At 43.4% G+C, this 25153-nt stretch overlaps 1 protein-coding gene across 4 annotated transcripts in view; it reads right to left on the minus strand.

Annotated features, from left to right (window-relative positions):
• Window positions 1–24552, minus strand: part of LOC124723107 (protein FAM102A) — a 478486-nt gene extending 453934 nt beyond the window's left edge. For all 4 annotated transcript variants that reach the window (XM_047248290.1, XM_047248289.1, XM_047248288.1 and 1 more), the window contains exon 1: window positions 23782–24552. In XM_047248290.1, the coding sequence (XP_047104246.1) occupies window positions 23782–23930 (149 nt within the window). In that variant the 5' untranslated portion in view covers window positions 23931–24552. The remainder of the gene's footprint in view (window positions 1–23781) is intronic.
• Window positions 24553–25153: the final 601 nt, after the last annotated feature.

A 25153-nucleotide genomic window follows, 5' to 3' on the forward strand; every position in this document is an offset into this window, starting at 1 on the left:
TTGAAAGATGGTAGGGACTGTGCTTATATGCGCATTCGGAGGGAATAGCTCGCTGTCCAGAAACAGCTTGAAGCTGCATTGACCGCCATCAACAGGCTTGAGGCTCCTTCCCTGGGCTGCGGAGGCGTTGAGGCTCCTAGTTTCTTTCTCTATGCCATAGTTTGAGATGCTTTACGTGTCCTCACAAGGGTTCGAAACAGATGCCACGCGTCGGACGCTGTCTTGAGTACCTCTGACCCAGAAGACGGAAGCTCGCGTGTTGGACAAAGGCTGATCTCCATGGTAAGCTTAAGTACAGAATATGGCTATAATGGTCACTGGCAACTCCGAGATAAGGCTGGTAATGGAGGCCCTGAGAGAAGTAGATGGCAGATAGGAAAAAGCTGGCCAATACGCACTTAGTATATCTGCCAAGGGCACTAGTTCAAGATCTGGAGACGGCAATGCTGGCAGCGATTGAGGTCAATTGGTGCAGCAGGCTGCATGTCAGCACATACAACACCTGGCTTGAGAAGTTATCCTCGGCTCCTTTGAACGACTGGTCAAAATGCTGACAACAGCACGCGAGGGTGCAAGCACAACTTTTGTCAGTTACAGTTCCCCGAACTGATCGCCGATAACGTGGATTTCTTAACCTCTGTTGGTTTGAGAATTAAAGAACCGCCATTGATGACTGTGACGTCCAATACGTAACAGCAAGAGGATTCTCGTGTAGCTGAGAACGTCTGATGTTCAAATGCGTTTTCTTAATTAGAAGAAACGTTCATAAACATGAAAAATCAATTAGTTCATTATTTAATGAGAGAAAGGAGTAGCTCAGATTTGTTCACCACAGAGCTGAAAATTCGACTTATCAGATCGGAAAGGGGTGTTACGCAGTATTAATTAATGACGGTGCTTTCCATCGTGAGATCTCATTAAACTTTTTTATTAAAGTTAATAATACTCATGCAGAAATCTGAAATTCGTACAGGAATATACACTGGAAAAAGAAGCCGAGCACCAAGACGACATGGTCGGATGTGAGTTTAACTTTGCACACGTATATTGCTTTGGCGGTTATGTAAATTATAGGACATGGGTTCCGCCGTTTTGCAAATACACTGTTTTTTCTTTTTACCTAAACATGTTTCAGCACCTCAGTGCCATCATCAGTGGGTTTTTGTTTATTGAAAACTGTCAAAGATGAAAGTATTTTAGGTTACAATTGATTTAACGAAGTGAGGCCTGAAGATGTAAATGATTAGCACTGCAATTCTCTGTGACAGGCATAACATCCGGACATCATTCTGTGCCATTTCGCACCATTGGTTGGAGACTAGCAGAAACCACACTAGGGAATCACAGTCACACACGTAGGTTGCCGTTAACACTGCAACACTATCGCTGGTCTTATAGGTTTTCAAAAAGATTCGTTACACGAATGCTCTTACCTATAAACCTATATAGCTTACGTCAACTTATTGAATTACTGAACAAGTTTTGCGACTGCAGTATTATGATCTTCATAGAGACCGATAATCTCCTCTGTAGGAAACAGCAGAGACTCCATAAATAACAATCGCGTGAAGCGTAACTCGCTCTATTCATCCACAAAATTCAGCAAGCAGTATACAGCGGCTCCTAGGTTAAAGCAGTTTCCCTCCACTTCATGAAGGCGTTCCATACAGTTCAGCAATGTAGCCCAGTGAAGAAACTACGAGCTTACAGAAAACCGACTAGCTTTGTGATTGGGTTCAGGACCTCCTAGTATATAGTACGGCGTCCATGTCTTGGTCGTCAGAAGACGGATTTAATACAGCCCTCTACCCTAGTCTATCCCGTCCGAGTCTCTTCATCTCTAACTACTGCAACCTACGTCCATCTGAATCTGTTTATTATGTTCACGCCTAGGTCCTCCTCTGCGATTTTCATCCCTAAACTGCCTTCCATTACTTAACTGAGTGCTCCCTACTGCCTCTGTATGTATCCTATTCACTGACACCTTCTTCTACTCAAGTCGTGCCACAGAGTTCTTTTCTTCCCAATTTGCTTCAATATCTCCTCCTCTCTAGTTTCTCAATATACCCACCTAATCTTCAACATTCTTATGCAGCACCACATTTCAAAAGCTTCTGTTCTCTTCTTTTCTGAACAGTTTATCGCCCACGTTTCATTTCCGTATCAGGCTACACTCCAAACAAATACTGACAGAAAAGACTTCCTCACATTTAGTTCATATTACATGGTAATGCCTCATTCTCAGAATCTTATTTCGGTCTACAGCCATTCTGCATTCTACACCATCTACTTCGGCTCTCATCAGTTGTTTTGCTCCACAAATAGCAAAACTTATCTACTACTTTTAGCGTCTCTTTTTGGTACTAATTCCTTCAGCATTACCTTATTTAATTCGGCTACATCCCATTACACTCTTTTTACTTTACAAAAAGGCCAGCAAATAACATTTAGATGACTTCACACGGGGAAGAATCACCGGGAAACTGGAAGTAGTATCAAGTGTGGCGAGTGTAACCCAGCAGTTCGGTATTGCTCACAGCAGGAACACCTGCCCGAAGAAGAGACGGTCGACCACGGTTAACAGCAGCAGCAGATGACCGCTACATTGTGGAAAAGGCAAGAAGAGACCCATGTCAAATAGCGGGTGCAATTGCAATCACATTTAACAGGATTGCAAGGCACGCAATCTCATGCTTCACAATGGCGTGGCGACTGCATGTTGCTTGCCCCTCTGCGCGACGACCAGTACGTTGTGTTCTGCTGACACCCACACATCGGTAGCGCCGTTTGCAATGACTATACCAACGGGGAGTGCGGTCGCGTGCTCTTTTCGGATGAGAGCAAACTTAATCTGACTAGTGATTCTGGATGTAACCTTATATGCAGAGAGATGGGAACACGTATTGCACCCAGGAACATTGTTGGACATTATCGTTTTGGTGGTCCAAGTGTTATGGTGTGGGGAAGCATAATGTTGCATGGTCATATTGACCTCAAAATACTTGAAAAGGGTACACTCACCGGTCAACGTTATGACACTGCACTCCTCCCGCATGTACGTCTTTTTTCAGGGGAGGGGCAGCCAGCCCCGAATTCATTTTTGTAGGTTACAGTGCACGACCGCATCTAACAGCGCAGGTAGAGAGCACGTGAAACGGGACGGTATTCAGCGAGTGCAGTAGCCTACCTGTTTCCCTGACTTTAAATCCCATCGAGCACTGCGGGACGTACTGCAGCACTTCCATATGCACCAACGACCGTCAAATAGTGAACGGCGCTAGTGGCGCAATGGAACGCCCTACCAGAACAACTCCTTAGCTGGCTTGTGGCCAGCATGGGAGCACGTTGCACAGCACGCACTGCTGCCGGTGATGGTCACACGCCCTATTAAAAAAATGTGCTGCCTTTTGTAATGTCCAGGGCACCATAAGAAATCGCAGTGTCTTCAGTGTAATCATTATCTTTGAATAAAAGTGTTATTTCCGTTCGCCTCATTGCGTACTTCTTTCAATTACCTTCTGTACTATAGTAGCACTTCTCTCTATGTAGGGTCCAAGCTTCATCGAGATACGTTACTTGGCAGTAACATTATGCTAAAGTTACTTTCATTCTTTAAGTTTTGCACACCAGTATATTTTCAAGACATTATCCAACCCATACCAACTCCTCTTCGAAATAGTTTGCTATTTCTGACAGAATTACAATGTTATTGGCAAACCACCAAGTTTTTGTTTCTTCTTGAACTTTAGTTCCCTTTCCCACTATCTTCTTTGTTTTCTTTACTGCTTGTTCATTGTACAAATTGAATAACATTAGAGAGACTACAAACTTGCCTCACTTCCTTCTCAAATACTGTTTCCCTACAATGTCCTTCGACTCTTACAACTGCAATCTTGTTTCTGTAGACCTTTTAAGACAACCTTTCGCTCCCTGCATTTTACCCTTTCTACCTTCAGAACTTCAAGGAGTGGATTCCACTCTAAGTCTACAAATGCTACAACCTTAGGTTTGCCTTTTCTTAACCTCTCTTCTAAGGTAAGTCGTGGAGTCAGTGTTGCCTCGCGTGTTCCTACATTTCTCCAGTATCCAAACTGACCATCCCCTACGTAGGCTTCTACGAGATTTTCCGTTCTTTTGAAAATAATTTGCGTTAATATTTGCAAGCGTGGCTCATTAATCTGATAATTCGGTAATATTCACAATAGTCAGAAGCTGCCTTCTTTGTAAATGGAATTATTATATTATTCTCGAAGTCTGCAGGTATTTCAGCTGTGTCGTGTATCTTGCATACCGAACTGAATAGGGCGTACTCCAAGGAATTTTTCACAGTGTATGTGGATGACCTGGTGGATAACACCTGAAGTTTTGTGAGATGGTTTGTTGTGAAATGCAGGATGGCCTGCAGATGATCGATGCGTGGTGCAGGGATTGGCAGTTAGCCTTCAACATTGAAAATTTACCATATTCAAGATAAACTGGCGGGAATACCAACTGTTGTTCGATTATGTAATTGGCGATCATTCACTGGAAACAATAACCACATAACACACTGGAGTATTCATCCGGAGCTATCTGATTAGGAACAGCCACATAAATCTAGTTCTACGAAGGGCAGCTAACAGTGGAGTCGGCGAAGCAAGATCCCTGAAAGTTGGCAGCGTTGTTGCTAGCTTTCAACTGTGAAGCAGCGCAAACGAGTGCAGGCGAAAAGAACTGTAGTCTATAGTGCCCCGGCAACGTTGTGACGTTGCCACAGAACTTATACAAAATAATAGCGTTACGTGACTGAGGTAGACGCTTGAAGTAACCGCGCCGAATCCGCAACTTCATGTTTCTTTGCCAACTCGCCTACAGACAGATTCACTGGAAGGATCTTAAGACCCCTGTAAACGATCAAACTTGTTTGTCAAACTCGCTCTTTGCTATCCACTGGTCTGTCAAACAAGCACGCAAACGTACCAAACAAGTTCGTCAAATTTAACCTCGCTCTTGAAGCACCTGTCACGGTGTGGGTAACGTGTTGCGAAATATTTTCACACTGAAGGGCAATGTATGAGGTGTAATGCAGGATACATACTTTAAATCTTGGAAATCTCCTATAGCTGCCAGATATCTCAAAGCTGTAGACATCAGTCCGGCAAGCAATTAGGTACTGTTTCAAAGACGTATGCATAACCTTCAGTTTATATATATATATATATATGCCGTTTATCAAAATTTCCTTCAAATACGTAACACACAGGAGCACACACGCTGGTAAATATTTGACAAACACGTTAAGTCTGAAAATCTGATCGTCTAAGAGGGGTTTGTAAGGGAATGCTGTCCCCCCCATGAAAGAGGTAGCTTACTAACCATTCATCGTCAGTTTGAAACCCTTACCATGTATAATTTGTAACTAAGAACAAAATTAGCAAGATTCATCATAGGTTCGTTTAGCAAGCACGACAGCGTCACGAAGATGTTTATCTGACTCCAGTGGCAGTCGCTGTATAAGAGAGAGGTTGCGCAACATAGAGATGTTTATCGTTAATATTGCTAAATCACACGTTCTCAGAAGAATCGGGCTACATATTACGTGCTTGCATATAGGTTTCGCGAAATGATAAAGACGCAAAAATCTGAGAAATTTGAGCTCATACGGAGGCTTATGGACAGTCTTCCGTGCTCTCAGCTCACCGTTCGCGACTGGAACCATGAAGGGGGAATGACGGTAGTACTAGAAGTACCCTCAACGACACGTACTAAGGTGGACTGCTCAGTATAGACATAAATATTACGCATTTATTTGTGGACTAATATACAGCAGTTTTAGCTGATTCTTGAGTATACTAAACACGTGAAAACTGAGCCGCGAAAAATCTGGGTTCTATGGGTTGTATTAACGTGTCCCAGCGGAAAGCTAACAGGTGCATGTTTTACAACGCTAGAGTTGTTTATGTCTAATAGCTGCAGCCATTTCGTGCTAGCGTATAGTTCTCTACCTGCACTGTATCAGAATAAACTGACATACCCGCAAAGTATTGAAGTTATTCACTTTCATACGCCATATTTTAAAGTTAGTATCCATCAAACATCCAAAAACCCATCTTCGTAAACTATAGTTATCAAACTAAATCGTGAAGGAGTTACGAGCTTTCTAATAGCGTTAATTTCATCTACAGTACGGTAGGCGTTGAGCGAGGTAGCCCAGTGGTGCAGCACTGGACTCGTGTGGGAGGACGGCGGTTCAAATAGCTGCAGGGCCATGCAGACTGTTTTTCGTGACAGTTTTTCTTGAGTTCCCGAAACATTTTTAGGAGGCTGCTGACATGGTTATTTCAAAGATCATCACCGATTTAGTTCCCATCCTCCCCTAACCGAGCTTGTGCGCCGTCTACAATGGCCACATCGCTGACTGGACGTTGAACTTTAATCTTCCTTCCTTCCTTCCTTCCTTCCTCTACCGTACACAAATTTTATACTCACTGCGACGAAATAATACGGTAAACTAACACATTAGAATGTTTTGTCTTCCGAGTCACATCGTTTTTCCGTCACTATGCTTTACTTCACATGAGAGGCTCACAGACAGATGTGATTATTTATCAGAACAGATTGTGTAGGCTGCACTTTGTTTTTGAGTTTCAAATATCTTCTCACAGCGAGTTTTCAACGGATAGAATAAATACTGGACGCTTTGCAGACTGAGAAAAATTTATTAATAAACTTAAGTCCCTATGACCTAAATACCCGTAGGGAATATTTTGGAACAGATCTGATAAGGCAGTTAAGGTCTCCGTAGTTCCTAGAAGAGCGTAGAAAACCTTGTGAGATGAAATACTGTCTCGGAAACCGTCTCCTTCCTGCCCCAGTAGGCAACAATGTCTTTAGCACCAACGTAAAGCCACGACCTGCACTAGCGTCGAACTATTTGCTTAAAATGCCCGGGTGTTTTTCGGCGTTGAGGATACTTTACCAATATCGTGACGCTGTAGCCCCAGTTCTGTGAGTCTCTTTACCGCTATACTACACAAAACTGAAATAATTTTTTGAGTAGATTATTTGAAGGTTCGTATTTCTTTTGATGGGAAACGATAATCTAAACAGTCTTTAGACCGCAGGAAATCGTTACATACAGCCACCTGTTACGAAGGTAAAAATAAACCCACATTCTCGGAGCAGCTCAGTAGCGGGGGCTATGTCTCAAATCCTGAACGAGATAATGAACCTTGTGGGTACTATTCAGACTGTCAACATACCTCTAAGAGGCATTTCATGTTTAGACCCTGGGTGTATTGTCACTTTAGTGCAAAAAGGGTTGTCAGCATGGGACGTAGCCTGCCGAAATGGCGTACACAACAGCGATCTAACTCAAACATTCACCGGCTATCGTGAGAAACTAAACACTGAATATCTTCCTTTTAGTATTAGCTTGCGGTCAACACCAGCTGACTACCGCAACCCTCAAATTAGTGTTCGCACGCACCGTGAAGAGAATGCAATAAAAGTACCCGTTGCTTTTTTTACGCGATTGGGAGGTTTGTATCGACACAGACAGTACGAAAAAGTCTCACTACGACCAATTTGACCACTTTGCGTCCATTAGGAGCACCAGTACAACCACCCCCCTCCCCTGCACCATGGTGTGCGATGAGGGTGGTCATGGGAACACCTGGAATGCAGTCTGAATCAGAGGCGTCGGATTCTCTTCGCCGACAAGTGCACCATATGTCTGGTTATGGTCATAGAAGTGTATGCAAGCGCCCACGTATCTAAGCCAATCTTATGCGCATATATTCCTACGGGTTCAGAGGGGATGTCGGTAAGTCATGTTTTGGGCTGCTATCATACGGATGTCGGATGCCTCTCATCGCTATCTAGTGTAATTTGAGTTCTGTGCAGTATCGTGACTGACCCTCCAAACTACTGCCCAGTCCTACATTTAACACTCATCTTCCAAGGCGATGATGCACGAGTAGGCCCGCGCTCACATTTAACATATTCCTACAGGAGGCAGGATCAACCAAATCGAAAAGCCTGCAGTATCTGCTGACATGAACCCGGTAACACACGCTTGGAACCAGTTGAAACTCGCAGTACGTCGTCGCCAGAAACTTCATACGCTGGATGACTAAGAGGGCCGCCGTTGAAAAGTGGGATAGCTTTGGGCAGCAACATTCCGACCGCCTAGTAGAAGAATCACGTGTAATGTGCTTGGATAAGCATATTACAAGGCACACTGTGGAGTAACACGGTACTGGGTGTTACCCAACAACAGATTTTGATTTCATAAATCTGAACTTTCGAACGCGAACACTAAAAAAGAAACACACACACACACACACACACACACACACACACACACACACACACGGCAGCCACGCTTCCTAACAGGAAATCTGATAACGCCGCTCTCGCATGCACCTGTATTCAGCCAGTCAAACTTACGCACCTAGCCGTGCGTGGAAATTAACACGTGCCCCGGATGAAGTCTCTACGACGCGGTAAATTACTGTGAAAGTTCCGCGTGCTCCAGTTACGCAAGTTGTGTGTGAAAGCCGCCAGAACTGCGAACGAACTGCACCACTCAAATCTTACCATTTCATTGCAGAGTCCAGACGATAAACTGAATATACACGAGGTTTCCGTATTTTTCAAGAAATACGGTGACGCTACATAACTTCTGCAGGAAACACAGGGTGAAGTGTAACACTATTAGCGTATATGAAATACAGTGGATGAGAGAAAGACGGTAACTAAAAGGAGGGAATGTGTTGTAGCTAGTAGTTTTCTTCCCGAGCAAACTTTCATCAAGTCGCTTTCTTGTATACATTTATACAGATTTTATTGGGTCCTGTCTACAGAACCAAGGACGCCCATACCCAGGGGCAAGGGGAGGACGGTTCCCTCCCTCCCCGCTAAAAAAAAAAAAAAAATTGGGAAAGGAAAAACAGTGCAGTCAGTTGTTTTTCTTTCAAGAAATTGATTTGAAAGCCGGTATTATGCAGGTTTTTAGCAGGGTCGGAACTGGAATCTTTGTATGGCTACTTACAAGTTTACATTAGTCTTCCAAAGGATTAAAAATACTCCATACCCCAAAGTCTAGACCCCCCTCCTTGTAGAGAGCTTTGATAAAACTTAAGAACACAATAAAATCTCTTAAAAATTAAAATAGCTTGACTTTTTCTTTGGATAGCTCTCTATGAATGATGGAAGGTCAATGCTTCTGCAGACGAACCGACATCTTTCGCATCCTGTATTTGTGCTGTGAAGCTATTTTGCACTACATTGTCCAGCAGTTAAACTTACATTCTGACACTCAATAAATTGTGGCAAGTCTTGGTCGCAGATTAATTTAGTTTAAAATTCATGAAGTCCAGTTCCAATTAAAATTCTGTTGACGAGACACTGAACTAGCCTGTTAGTATGGTCACTGACCGAAAACACAAGTCGTCCCTTCCCTTGTTCCCGTCAGGGTTCCAAATCTCTTCCATATTATGAATAAACTTTGCGGTCCGTAACTTTAACAAGCGCAGAAGTAAACACATAAGCGTGCCTCGCTAAAACTGTATGATTTTCCACAAAGAATTCAGACAGCCGCCTGTTTCTTTTTCCAAAAATACTATTTTAGTTTGACCAAGCAAGGAATCATTTGTAGTTTAAGTTCAACGCCTCGTCCACATCATTACAAACTGAGCCCTCAGTAGCACAAGTACAAGAGAAGGGATCGATCAAAGTGTTACAGTAGGAACCAAAGCGGGATTTGACGTTAGGCGATTTAGGGAAACCACGGAAAAGTTATTAGAATCGCTGGATGGGTATTTCTGCCGCCCAACACTCTCTTTCCAGGTAAAAGTTCACGTCTTAACAATCGCGCTAATACATTCACACAATTTTTCAACGCATTTGCTCCCCTATATTCCTCACCTATGTGCCAACAGCCACACAACATGTTTTGTTCCATTGCTGGTGACTACATAAATACAAATTTTATCTGTCTAACATACGAAAAAAACAGGAAACTGAATTTTTCAGCTTTCTTATTTCGATTATTACTTCTTTTGAATTCGCAAAAGACTAATGTCTGAGCGAATGGCAATTTTGTTTTACAATAACGTAGATTACACATCCAATTACAACAGCAGCGCGAAAGAAACATTCCGCGCTAAATACAAATAAACCCCAGGCGTAGGAGGAGGAGGAGGAAGAGGAGGAGGAGGAGATCGTCAGGAAATTTTTAGTAAACATACAGAAATTAACTACGAAAGTTCGGAAACAGCCCAACGCCATTTTAAACACTATTTTACTTTCGCTTCGGTAACAAAGGTCCTGTAGGTGAAATATCGAAAGTGATTACACCTGTTTCTAAACAGGTCAGCCGCTTTCAACGTTGACCTCAGCAGTCTATTTTTCCGCTCATATGAAGTGGATTTGAGCGGCACAACAGCGTATCTCCAGGCGGTGATCATGTTGAAATGTATACGCTTTGTCGATGCCAAATAACTGTCAACGATCAGGCCCCGCCGGCCGGTGTGGCCGAGCGGTTCTAGGCACTTCAGTCCGGAACCGCGCGACCGCTACGGTCGCAGGTTCGAATCCTGCCTCGGGCATTGGTGTGTGTGACGTCCTTGGGTTAGTTAGGTTTAAGTAGTTGTAAGTTCTAGGGGACTGATGACCTCAGCAGTTAAGTCCCATAGTCCTCAGAGCCATTTGAACCATTTGATCAGGGCCCTCGTGTCATTTGTGACGAGACACCTGAATTCCCATCATTAGTTCAGTGTTCGTCAGTTATAGCTTTGATTAAAAATGATTTCTTTATGCAACTTCTACTGGTTTTGGTACTTAAAAAGAAATTTCAGGGGCTGTCGCCTATCCAAGTAACAAATTACAATACTATCACGAAACAGAGCTGAACGCACTGCAATATAATTACGTTCATGTAAAGAGAATACGTTACCGACGCAATGTAAAGAGAATACGTTACTGACGCACTGATTAAAAAAAAAATTTAAAAATCTTCCCTCCGGGGAGCTGTATAAAGGTAACATTTAGGGCAGCGTTCTGTTCATCACTGTCCAGGAAGTGAAAATATTGGATAACTTTCCCTTGTGCACCTAACACATACCAGCGGTGTGGAAACTGGAGAGTGGTCTGACCGCCGTCACCTATGTCAGCTGCCAAAGCAACTGGACACGCGCCCATTCAGCAAAAGTCATGCCAACGCGGCCTAACGCCACAGAATAACGGCAAAGCAAACGACGCTCACGGTGGCGATGAAGTCGCAGGTGCGTTACGAGTGCTGGACAAGCTATTCTGACGATTCCCCCTCTCCCAACCGTTACCTGCTTTTTTTCACATCATCTGAGGCGAATCCAGCAACAAACGATTAATACCGCATTTTTATTCACTAATAACTATTGTAAAAACCATATACAAATCACCGCTCAGTCCAAATGAGATGGGTGATGTCGTGTAACTTTAATACAGTCACTAGCCAGACGTATTTATGGTCATCTCTGACGTAGCACCTACGTTAGGAAGAACTAGAAGAAACTATTTTCTCAGAGACATCCAGAAAGGTGCTCTCTAGTGAAGAGAAGCACAGGAAGTTACGTATTTCTTCCTTTTTTCTTTAGGGAAGTGGGGGGGGGGGTGAAAGGCACTGCGGTCGTCAAACAATTTTACAATTGTTGCAACTGAAAGTGATTAATGTATAAGATGCTCACTTGGTACTATTGGCTAAGTCGCAGTAACTCACTAACAAGGCTCATACTCTGTCACAGTAAATACGAGAACATCAAAAGAAAGGTTCTGTGTGATAGCAGGGACATTTTAGTTCGAATCCGACTGCATTCGAAAAATAAGTAAATCATATTCTTCGCTAACTTCACCGCCAACGACTTACTCTCATCACTGAAAATCAGCTTAAATATAGTTATGCAGATGATTGAGTTCAACATCAACGCCCCGAGCTTCACTAAAAGCGGCAGTCAAACACGCGTTCACTGTTAAAGGTTTCACAATAATTTAAATCAAATTTAAGTTGGCTTAATATCAAACAGAAAAATTGTGTCTCAAATCCCATACTACACTCATGCTCATAAATTAAGGATAATTGCAGAATGTGGTGCCACACAACGTGGCACTACACAGAACTGGCGCTAATAGAATAGGCACATAGGGGACACACACGACACAGATCTGTAAGTCCACAGTATTGGCGATAAGTTGAGAAAACCGTCCCGAATCACATGTGCTACAAAACGCCACTGTTCCTTGCGCATGTACCGCGACATCAATATCGCATACGACCAAAATGCACACGTACACAGGCCGCACAACGGGTTGGCATACTCTGGATCATGTGGTCGAGCAGCTGCTGGGGTATAGCCTACCATTCTTGCACCTGGGCCTGTCGGAGCTACTGAGGTGTCCCAGAGGTTTGAAGACGTGTAGCGATACGTCGACCAAGAGCATCCTAGACGTGCTCGATGGGGTTTAGGTCTGGAGAGCAGGCAAGTCACTCCATTCGCCTGATATGTTCTGTTTCAAGCTATTCCTCCACAATGGCAGCTCGGTGGGTCCACGATTTATCATCCATCAGGAGGAAGGTGGGACCCACTGCACCCCTGAAAAGGTGGACATACTGGTGCAAAATATCGTCCCGATACACCTGACCTGTTACAGTTCCTCTGTCAAAGACATGCAGGGGTATATTTGCACCAATCATAATCCCACCCCACACCATCAAACCACAACCTTCATACAGGTCCCTTTCATGGACATTAAGGAGTTGGTGTCTGGTTCCTGGTTCACGCCAGATGAAAACCCGGCGAGACTCACTGTTCAGACTATACCTGGAATCGTCCGTGAACATAACCTGCGACACTGTTCCAATGACCATGTACTGTGTTCTTGACACCAGGACTCTCCTGTGACCAGGTAGAATGCACCTTGCAGGTCTCCGGGCGAATAAACCATGTCTGTTCAGTAGTCTGTAGACTATGTGTAGGGAGAGGTAAGGTCGTCAGCAAGGCCACCTGCAGTACTCCGTGGTCTTTTGCGGGCACTGATGGTGAGATATCGGTCTTCTTGTGGTGTTCTACACTGTGGACGTCCCGTACTGTAGCGCCTGGACACGTTTCCTGTCTGCTGGAATCGTTGTCATAATCTTGAGATCACACTTTGTGGCACTCGTAGGGCCCGTGCTACGACCTGCTGTGTTTGACCAGCCTCCAGTCGCCCTAGTATTCTACCCCTCATAATGTCATCATTATGTGTTCTTTGAGCCATTTTCAACACACAGTCACCATTAGCACGTCTGAAAACGTCTGCACACTTACTCGCTGCACCGTACACCGACATGCACCAATACACCCCTGCGTATGTGGACTGCTACCAGCGCCACCGTGCAACGACCGCAGGTCAAATGCACCCCATGGTCCTACCAAAAATGGTTCAAATGGCTCTGAGCACTATGGGACTCAACTTCTGAGGTCATTAGTCCCCTAGAACTTAGAACTAGTTAAACCTAACTAACCTAAGGACATCACACACATCCATGCCCGAGGTAGGATTCGAACCTGCGACCGTAGCGGTCTCGCGGTTCCAGACTACAACGCCTAGAACCGCACGGCCACTTCGGCCGCCCATGGTCCTACCCCGAGGTGATTTAAACCCGCAAACCGCCCACCAGAGCGTTGTATCAGCATTATCCTTAATTTATGATCACGAGTCTAGTATCTAGTCCAGGCACATTAATGTGACCATCGCCTATGACTGACGTCAGCGTGCAATAACCATTCACTTATGGCAAGTGACAGTACTAGCAGAGGAGTATATATAAAGCGTGTCGGTGGGGGTAGGGAAAACAGTACACTCGTTTCGTGATGCGGAAACGGAGAGATTTCTCTGGCATGACCATTGGTTTTCGGGCCACGGCTAAGTTTCTAAACTGTGTGTGTGCCGCTGTGGTTAAAGCACACCGTGCATGGCAAAATGGCGCTATCCGAAACAGGCGCCTCTGCAACCGTGGTGCACTACGGACCGTAGGTGACAGGGGTTAACGACGGGTGCGGAGATGTGTACGGACGTACATACGTGCAACTGTTGAGCAACTGAGTGCCCAAATGAACCAAGGGACTACCAACAGTGACTCCTCAACGACGTTTCAGCGAAGGCCCTCAGCAGCAGGCGCCTGGTTCATGCACCAATGCTGACTGCTGTTCATCGGCGATAAAGTCTGGAGTTTCCACGCCACTACCGCAACTGGGCGTCCACTGAGTAACAACAAGCGACCTTTCAGATGAACACGTTTTATGCTCTATCGGACAGAGGGCCGGTGGCGTGTATGGCGTGGAAGGTCTGACAGCAAACATCCTGCAACAATCGTCGGAAGGGTCCAGGCCAGAGGGCATTCCCTGGCTGATCTCATCATTCTGGAAGGCGCAATGGATCAACACAAGTATGCATCTACCCTTGGGACCACGCCCACCGTCACATGCTGCTTGTTTTTCTTCGGCACAATGGCATCTACCAGCACTACAATGCAACGTGTCACACAGCTCGCAGTGTACGTGCGTGGTTGGAAGAGCATCAGGATGAGTTTACCGTACTCCCCTGGCCACGAAACGCCCCAGAATCTGTGTGGACCACATCCATCGGGCTGTTCACCCAGTGCAGCTAGTCACGGCACTGGAGTCGGCATGGTTCCACATCCCTGACAGTACCCTCCAGAACCTCACTGACACACTTCCTGCACGTCTCGTAGCGGTCAGCTCTGCAGAAGTTGGTTATACAGACTTCTGACAGACAGGTAGTCACAATGTCACTGGGCAGTGTATTTGTTTGGTATAAAGTTACTCATAAACCCAGTTACGTCTATTGCGACGAGTTCTGTGTACATCAACGAATATCTAATGGTGTTAGTGCATCCGGTAAATGGTTCGACGATGCAACAGTGAAAAATCCGCGGTGTCTATGAAACATGACATCCAGGTATATGACGCCTCTGAGTTAATACAGATGCTTCAACGTAACTACCAGACAGTAACATTGAAGATGAATGAATTGCGTGGATAACTCAGATGGCGCTGTAAACACAATAATACTTTCTGATATGTCCATTTGTTGGGTAATCATTGTATATCATCCGAAAAAAAACGAGAAATCATGAACATGTGACAAAATCTTTCCTAGACCAGGAACTGAAACCGAATCTCCTGGAACTCGTTAGTAGTCACCTTGACCATTTAGGCCATCAGAGCAGGTCTCCCGGAACAGCCTAGAAAATCTAGGTATCATGAAACGATTCCTAAAGATTTATGACCTGTAGAATTGTCTCACTGTAGATTATCTCATGTATTTAGAACGAGCTTGTGAGGCTGGTGGGAAAGAATGTTAAGGTAAATGACCCACGGACAGATGCTGCAAACTGGAACTGTTCGAGAAGGTGCACCATGAAATTTTTCCAAAAGACTCGAATTTACTGTCGTATCGAACTGCGCGAGCTGTTCTTCAGTAATGTTATTCACATGAAAATGACCCGTCCGCAGAAAGAGTGGCCAGGTCAAACGCTGTTGAGTTTACTATGATTTGGACACCATAGTTATGGATGTGGTAAGCCTTACGGCCCGCTGTAATACTGCGGTCTGTTCCATCAGAAACACTGTATTTACTTACGGCACACGCAATACCAGTGGAATATATTAGAATTTGAGAGAAAATGTGAAACAGGGCGCAGACGAAACTAAGAGTTGTGATGGCTTTAGAGTTTGTTATGACAGTAACTATAAACATATCGTCTGCTGTAGTAAGCAGACGTTTTTCCTCTTTCCTTCTTCATTTTAACTTTATTCTAAATGTCCACGTACTTATGACGCTCTTCAAATGTGTTACGCTCTTTTTTTATATTCCTAGAGGTGAGGTTTCACTTTACGTTCTCACAGAGTATTTACATTACCTTTAAATATGCTTTTTTGAGTCCGTTCTGAATAAAACGTCTTCACATTTACTGCCTGATTTTCTCTGGAGTAGCCCCCATTCCTTACACCACTAGCCCGCTGGAACTAGCATGCTGAAGTTCTTTCTTAGATTATTAATTTACTGTAATTTTAAAACGAAATGTGGCAAAGATAATATAAGAACCGTGTAGATCCTACGGCGTGATACACATTTCCATTTCTTAATCTACACTATCAACTCTCCTTCAGGACCGAATCATCGCGACGGAATTCCGAGGCTAGAGAAGCAAATGGAGGAAAAAGAAAAGTGGCTTGCTTGAAGAGAGTGTATTACCGCCAGCTTTGGTCAGCATAACACAAAAGGTCGACCTCTCCATGACGTGACGCGACTCAACGCTTCACCTGTGCTAATTATCATGTTATGACTGCACTAGACAAGAAATTTGAGGCAGTAGACAAACTGTTGATAACCCTGGGCTCCATCTGTACATACTGTGGAAAGAACCACCCACACCGAACCCACTTAAAACACAATCATGTGTAACTGTCAATGTCAAAGTCAATGAAATTCACCAACAGCCGTGTAACTTAAGATGTTATTTTATTTTGAAGGTTATCAGTTTCACACTTCACTATGTCATCTCCAGGCCCCATATGAATCTCTTCAAATACACGAAAATGTCATATAGAACCATAAATCTCTGGACGTCGTGAATTCAGTCGTTACACTAGCGCTTCATTCGAAGACTTGATAGCAATGGTTGCTGTCAAGTCTTCGAATGAAGCACGGCTGTAACGACTGAATCCACGACATCCAGAGATTTATGGCTCTATATCACACTTTCGTTTATTTGGAGAGATGCATATAAGGCCTGAAGATGGCATAGTGAAATGCTGAAACTGGTAACCTTCAAAATACAATAAAATAACGTCTTAAGATACACAGCTGCTGGTAAATTTCACTGGCACTGACAGTTACTTACCAGCCGATGTCCCATGTCCATGATGGACCAACAGAGAATCATGTGTTGTTCATCCAAGGAACAGTGAGACAAAAAGGAGAAAAAAGAAGATAGAACACCAGAACATTGTGCAATTCCGAAACACCCAGATGTCATTCTGGACCACATCTTGCCTCTTATCTATCATTGGCTAAAAACTGAGTTGCAAATGGCTGCCAGAAATAATGTGTGCATATTTACAGGAACAACCTGGGGAACACGAACAGACATTGTTAGGACTTCAGCACTAACTCTGTGTAGCTTTACAGCTAAATGTAAATGCCCTGTACGGTACAGACCTGATCGTATCAAAACAACGGGTATGGCTATCAACTAGACATGTTGCACCATCAAAAGCTGTCTACGGTCCCCTACTCTGTCGAAACAGTGTTTCGCTGGAATCGCTCCTCCTGACGTTCGACGGGAAGTAGCAGACAGAAAACAGAAGACCAAAGCGACAGCACCAGTTCATCCCCTGTTCAGTCACCAGCAACCACGTTCACGACTAAAGTCGAGAGTGTTTCCTTAACACAACTGAGGAACTCAAAGCGCCGCCACAGCAAAAAGAGACTGCAAATGAGTCGTGCTAGGATCTGGCATCTGGAAAGAGGAATGTCAACTGAAGAACTCCCTCATGGTTACACCATATTGTACAAATGTCTAATAAAGTGTGCATTCAGATGCAAAGAACAGGATTTTTTGTCTCCCAGCTCACGTGACAGGTGTTTACCTATGAAAAGTAATTATTTCTACTTTCACGTGCTTCAATTTGGAGCAACAATTATTCACCAGTGCTGCTACTAATAAATAAATGTGTAGAAAAAACAACTGATTGTGGTATTACAGTTTCGGTCTTAGTGTAAAACCAGCATTACGAGTAAGTGACACGATGTTTGAGAAGCGACGTGCGGAGTAAGCTAGATTCACCCCACAGATATTCCAACTCTTTGCGCAACAGAGAAGAATGAACAACCAGGAAGTCGCTCAATCGACGAGGTTCTAGTTCATAAGGAGCAAAACTAATCACCAGATACGGATTTCAGGGCCGAGTGAGTTCTGTGAATATGGGGCTAGGCCGATCTCAGTCCATTTCTTGCAGTGTCGCCGTCTCTCAGTCTCTAGCAGCATAAATGACTAGCTCACTTCATCAAATTTTGGTTTGTAACTGTTTAATAATTGTAATGTGTATTTTTTGTTCGTGGTTGTACAACCACGTTTAGTATGTTTGCTTCTGATACAATGGTTACATTATTGTATGACTACTATAGAAAAGGTGCATATAGAGCACCAATAATCCAGTAGCGTATAAATTAAAGAACAAAAAAGGACTCGATAAAGATGATATCAAACACTTGTATGGGCGCTACATGCGAATTCCAACGGAATACCTTGACCTCACAGTTAACAAATAGACCATTCACTGTGTATGGCGCTCACTTTCCCGAATTCCCAAATCAAAACAATCCTTACAAATCCCTTTCATGGCAACGACAACAGCACTGCAGGTTGTAATATTTAGTTTGCGTTTATGTTTAGTCCAAATCCCAAATTAGCAATCCCAGATCACCGCCTACGAATTCGGGACACTTCCTTGAACACCATATACATAAATCTTCGTTATGCTGAGCTAAGACTTCACGTTAATGATCAGACGGGGCATTAAGCACAACTGTAACAATCAACTTAACGCTTTCTTTGATCATAGAGGCACTACGTCTCACTATGTGCACGAACAATTAGCAATATTGCTGACTTCGAAATATCTAGGGATTAAGCACTGTTCACTAAATATTTGGTTAAATGATTGACTATAACTTCAGACTATAATAATTATGATCTTCAATATGTCGACTGTCCATGTCCGGAAACATAGCATCTCTATCTCATCTAACACGGTATCAGCAGGAATCAATCTCAGCACTAGCTCTAAGCATATTTTTCAAAACCAAGCAATGTCTACATGTCAGTGGTACAGTAGAGAAGTATTCTCGGAAACTTAATCATAGGCCTGCGTTACGTAAAAAAAAAAAAATAAAAATAAAAAAAAAAATAAAAAGCGTTGTGAATCATTGTTCTCAACGTTCCTGAGCAAATACGATTTTCTAAAGGGGAAGACGGTCAAACTACGATGATTGCTCTTCTATGGATAACGGATCGTGATGATGCAGTTATAAAGACATTACACACGCACAAAGGACGACTGGCGGTTCAAATCCTTTTCCGTCGATCTTTGGGCTAGTTTCCCTTACACATTCTGGCGAATTTAGGAGTAGTTTCTGTGAATACTCCACAGCAGATTTCTTTCAACACTCCCGTTCAAATTGCACTTATATCAGGGGATTCGAACTACGAATCTTTCTTTTGTTTCTTATGTAGGTAACAGGCCGTCATAACCATGGGTATCTTCAGAAATGTGTCGGAGGGGGAGGGGGGAGCAAGGGGAGAGGGAGACTGTAAGCGACATTTTCTACAGCAATTTCTAAAATCATAGTTTCACTGAGATCAGCCACGTAATGCTATAACTAGCTTAAACACAGGTTTAGCTCAAACACAGGTTCAGCGGAATCACGGGACATTAACTTCTTGAAGTGTATGAGAATTCTGATATGAGTAAAAACTCCGTACTCCAGATTCCACTGAAGCAGCCAGCTCCCTACGAATAGGGTTAGTAGAGTATTCCATTCCTTTACTATACACCAGGCACAGGCCCAACGGCCTCACACTGCTACGGCCTATTCTCTTGTGGTCGTGATATGAGGGCAGTCCATCATCGAAACCAAACTATAGTTTTATTATTTCAGTCCGTATGAACAAGTCAGATTCCGCTGAACTGAACGCGTTTAACTAAATCTTTAAAACTTTGTAGTCGCCACGTGCCACCTCAATCCATTCGTATTCGTTTTTACTACACGCTGTATTTAGAAACTGAATGGTACTCATTATTGCGTTACACTGAGGTGTTAAAGTCGTGGGGTAGCGATCTACACATATACAGATGGTGGTAGTATCGCTTACACAAGGTATAAAAGGACATTGCATTGGCGGAGCTGTCATTGGTACTCAGGTGCATCATGTGAAAAGGTTTCCGACGTGATTATGACCGAACGACGGCAATTAACAGACTTGGAACGCGGAATGGTAGTTGGAGCTAGACACATGGGACATTGCATTTCGGAGATAGTTAAATTCAATATTCAGAGATTCATCGTGCCAAGAGTGTGCCGAGAATACAGAGTTTCAGGCATTCCCTCTTACCACGGAGAACGCAGCGGCCGACGGCCTCCACTTAATGATCGAGAGCAGCGACGTTTGCTTAGAGTTGTCAGTGCTGACAGACAAGCAATATTGCGTGAAACAACTACAGAAATCTATGTGGAACGTACGACGAATTCATCCGTTAGGACAGTGCTGTAATTTTTGGCGTTAAGAAGCTATGGCAGCAGACGAACGACTTTAATGTCTTTGCAAACAGCATGACATCGACTGCAGCGCCTCTCCTGGGCTCATGACCATATCGTTTCGAGCCTACACGACGGGAAAACCGTGGCCTGGTCAGATGAGTCCCGATTTCAGTTTCTAAGAGCTGATGGTAGGGTCAGAGTGCGGTGCACACCGCACTATGGAAGCTGGTGATCGTTCCATAATTGTTTGGAGTGTGTTTGCATGAAATGGACTGAGTCCTCGGTTATGTTCGGCTACTTGGAGACCATTTGCAGCCATTAACGGATTTCGTGTTCCCGAAAAATGATTGAATATTTATGAATGGGAATGTGCCATGTCACTGGGCCACAGTTGTTGGCGACTGGTTTGAAGAACATTCTGCACAATTCGAACGAATGACTTGACCACCACGATCGCCCGACATGAACCCCATCGAACATTTATGGGGCATAATCGAGAGGTCAGTTAGTGTACAAAATACTGCACCGGCAACACTTTCGCAATTATGGACGGCAAGAGAATCAGCATGGTTCAATATTTCTGCAGGGGCTTCCAGCGACTTGAATCCATGCCACGTAGAGCTGCTGCACTAAACTGGGCAAAAGGGGGTCCGACAAGATATGAGGTATCCCATGAATTTTGCCATCTCTATGTATATGCTGGTACTTAAAGCAAAAAAACTTCCTAAAATCATCTCACATTAAAGATATTAATTTTCGTGACTGTCTTATCCTAAACACGATTTTGTGAACTGAAGCATGTCGACGACCCTACATTGTTATTCTCTGCTGCTGTTTGGTGGGATAATGACTTATGGTGGTGGTGACTTCTAATTTGAGCGCACCAAAGTCGTCAACAAATTGCAGTTTTGAAATACTTGTTACCGGAGTTGTTAATATTGTTCTCGCTATCCTAACATACTACTGAAACGTACCTTTGCATTACGTCGGTAATGTTGAGAAAATCTGACTTGACAACTAGGGGAAGTAATTAGCTCAGGTCAACGAAAATACATAAAATCGTAAGGCACATATCTTAAAAGATCGAACAGAAGAATCAGTCGGAGTTCGTAGAGTGTGGTTTGGCGATGGGTGTTAAAGAAACTCGTAGGTTCTAAGACTAACTCCTCCCTGGTTTACAATTTTTTTTTTTATCTGGTGCTTACAATGACTTCTATCCGGGACGTTTCGCGAATGTCATTACCGCCAGCTTGAACCACGGTTCGGAATCGACATCAAGCTGTCGGTTCTCCTCATAACTGGCTGGAGAAGCCGATCGAAAGTTCGCAAGGCAGGCATACGAATATAGCTTCCAATAGGATCATGCCTAGCGAAGCCATTTGATGCTCAAACCTAGTAGGAAAGATACGAAGACCAGGTTATTAGAGAATTAAGTACGAGTTCTGATTGGGGAAGGCAGTCGTGGGTCCTGGCGTTCGCTAACATACCTAGCAGAAAGACTGGGAAAATGAACTATTTGTCATTCGTCTCACATGGTTTACGGAAACCATAGAAACCAATATCTTGACGGCCACCCAGGGATCTGAGCTTCGCTACTACTTCAGAATACTGCATCTTATCAAGTATAAAAGGACATTTGAAAAGTCAGAACGAAGCAGTAAAGTTAGAAATCTACTACGGATACTAAAAGACTGTCCAGTTTATGGCAACTCGACGAACATTTTGGTCGAACAAACCAATAGCTTAGCCATACTTCGTTAATAAAGTGAACTCACAGAGATGCGACGCATTTGGTGGTGTTCGAGATTTAACCTGCAGATTGGGTAAGGTGTTCTATCCCATCAATCTGAAACGCCAATCGCACGAGCGATCACGAAGCTATGTTCAAGCTTCAAGTCCCAAGCCATAGGACTGGGGAAGCTAGGGTAGGCACTTGACATCGAACCCAGTGCCTTAATTCTTCATGTTCATATGAGAGTTCTAGAACATGCATGCCCTAAAAAGGTAGAAGTCTTCAAAGCATACTATTTTTCCAGTCACACCCGGCAAGTTACACTAATAATACGAGTAGTCAATACCTATTGAAATAAACAAGTCCCTTATCTAATAACCTATTTGTGGCAATACTCTAAATAACGAAATACTGCAGGAGAAAAAAAAAGTTATAGATATTGTCTGCGGGCTACTGATACGAAAGTGAACGCATGTCTGAGACATCATGAAATCAATTTGTAACTTATCGCCTAGCTATAAGTGAATCGCGACAACGACGAATGTCTTACCACCACATTGTTTTTCCGTTATCGGAAACTACAAAAAATCGAATAATGCGTTTCCAATTTCATATTTTTGTAAGTTGTCGACAAGTGATTCAGTTTATGGCTCTGATCATAATTTATCCCATGATGGGCCTTACAGCAAGTACAAGATAGCCATGCAAGCGCGCGCGCCCGCCCCCCCTCCCCCCCCCCCCCCCCACACACACACACACACACACACACACACACACACACAAAAGGTATTCGCCTGGTTCAAATGGCTCTAAGCACTATGGTACTTAACATCTGAGGTCATCAGTCCCCTAGACTTCGAACTACTTAAACCTAACTAACCTAAGAACATCACACACATCCATGCAGGAGGCAGGATTCGAACCTGCGACCGTAGCAGCCGCGTGGTTCCGGACTGAAGCGCCTAGAACCGCTCGACCGCAGCGGCCGGCAGTATTCGCCTGTTTGAGGTACACAGAATGATGTTTACAATCATCGCACAGAAGACAAGTAAAGTAGCAAGAACATAGTGACAGCTACAGAGACTGTCATCTGAACATGTCAGACTGACGATAAATATCTGATTACAGTCTAGTATTGATGCCTTAGTGAAAAATGGTTGACACAAAGTAAGGGGCGTTGGAAGTGTCACATTCTAGTCTAACAGTGCTCAAAAACTTATCAAGAAACATCTGAGCAAACACATTAGAAAATTGCATGCAGTAATTTTGTACTACAAAGCTAGATCCCATGCAACTCTCAGTGAAGAGTAAGGCATGATTCATGTTTTTCACTATTGCTGTCTCGTATTTCTAGGCAGCCGCTAATGCGAAATTAAAACAAATTATGTTGGTACTTGAGTGTTACAGTTGCTATGCCAGCTACAACACAGAATATGGGTATACCAAACAAATGTTTATTGGGGGTGTTGCTTCTTCAGAAGTCCAAAACAATGCATCTTTTCAGTGGGACGAAACCGAACTTTTACTGCCTATTTTAAAGTTAATTGCAATTAATTATCTCAATACCGGCACGTAATGAGATTTACGCCAACTGTTCATTAATTGACTGCGTGAATCGTACACGCAGGAAATAATTCGGACATCAAGGATGAACGTAACACAGCAGAAGCAAACCACTATAAATGGTATAACAATGATCTTACCGACTGGAGGTTTCCGTAAAGCTGCCACCATCCAGGAGCCGCACTTTAGCAAACAAAACAGCACTGACGAAGGGTACCGCTGTCAGTTCTTCGAGGCAAATTTCTACTTGAAACTTGTAGTATTTCTTTTTCTTCATCATAAATGCCATCGTCTCTACACAAGCTGCACTAATTTTCAAAACAAACAACACATTTTGTACTAACAGGCACAATCTTTTATTACAAGCAACGCATTCTTTTTCACCCGACACGAATATAAAAAATATAAAACAAGCAGGAGGTTACAAGCCCTAATTCCGGATAATGTGCCACAGGTACGAGAGATTCGTAGTTTAAAAAAGTGCACATAAATTTGTCAATAAATCTGCAGAGGCACTAACTGCAGCAGTTATTTCAGACTTGCTGGGTTTCCTCTGTAGAAATACAGAGCAATACTACTGTTCAGAGTGTCTTCTGATCTTCCTTACTGTCCTGTTACAGTTCACAAAGCCCGTCTTAAAGTAATACATACCGAAAATCCGAAGTTAGAACTATACTATCAAGAGAATCGGTTTCTCAAAATATAAAAACGAGTAGCAGCTTTCATTCTAGCACATCTCACTCACAGTTCACATTCTCATCAACTAATTTTGCTAATTAAACCATGCAAATGAAATTTTTGACACATCAAACGCTCCTCCGCAGCTTCTCCACGTTAAGTTGCCTTGATAACCAAACCAAGTTGCCGCTGCTAACGTTTCACCTGTCAAACCGTCTCCCACACTAAGCATAGCGACATCTCTAAGGCAAAGATCACAAGTTAAAAGACACAAACAGAGAAACGCTCAATATGCATTATCTGTGACCAGCACCCAAAGATATACACTGGACGATATATAAATGCATTCCGCTTTCGGCTTCTTGTGTAGTGTTTAGTCGAAAAACCGAAATGCCAGGGAAATTACAAAGCATAAGCTGAAGGCGAAACAAATCGATTAAGCGCAACGTATCTTCACTTCTCAAAGTGAAGGCTAAATGAAAGCCCGGTTGTAAAACTGAGCATGTGCGACGTACTGACGGCAAAGAAGTAATATGAAACAATATTCTGTAATTACATAAGAATGAATACGAATTTAAATTAATAACGTTTACAAAGTAATTAGTCCAAATTTATGACTTAGAACACTCTACTTTTTACAGATCTCGTCTTATCCAGCCAGTTAGTGGAGGACACATCTATGAAAGGGGCTGGAGATTAAAACGAATACAAAAATGGGAAGACTCAACGGTTAATGTAAAAATACGAGACACTGTGGTTTTCATTTGGTTATGTGCAAATCCCGAATGTTCGTATTCTCAGTTATTAACGTGGAACGAATTTAAGCTTCAGCAA

This window comes from Schistocerca piceifrons, chromosome X, assembly GCF_021461385.2.
Source record: "Schistocerca piceifrons isolate TAMUIC-IGC-003096 chromosome X, iqSchPice1.1, whole genome shotgun sequence".
In the NCBI taxonomy this organism is placed as follows: Eukaryota; Metazoa; Arthropoda; class Insecta; order Orthoptera; family Acrididae; genus Schistocerca; species Schistocerca piceifrons.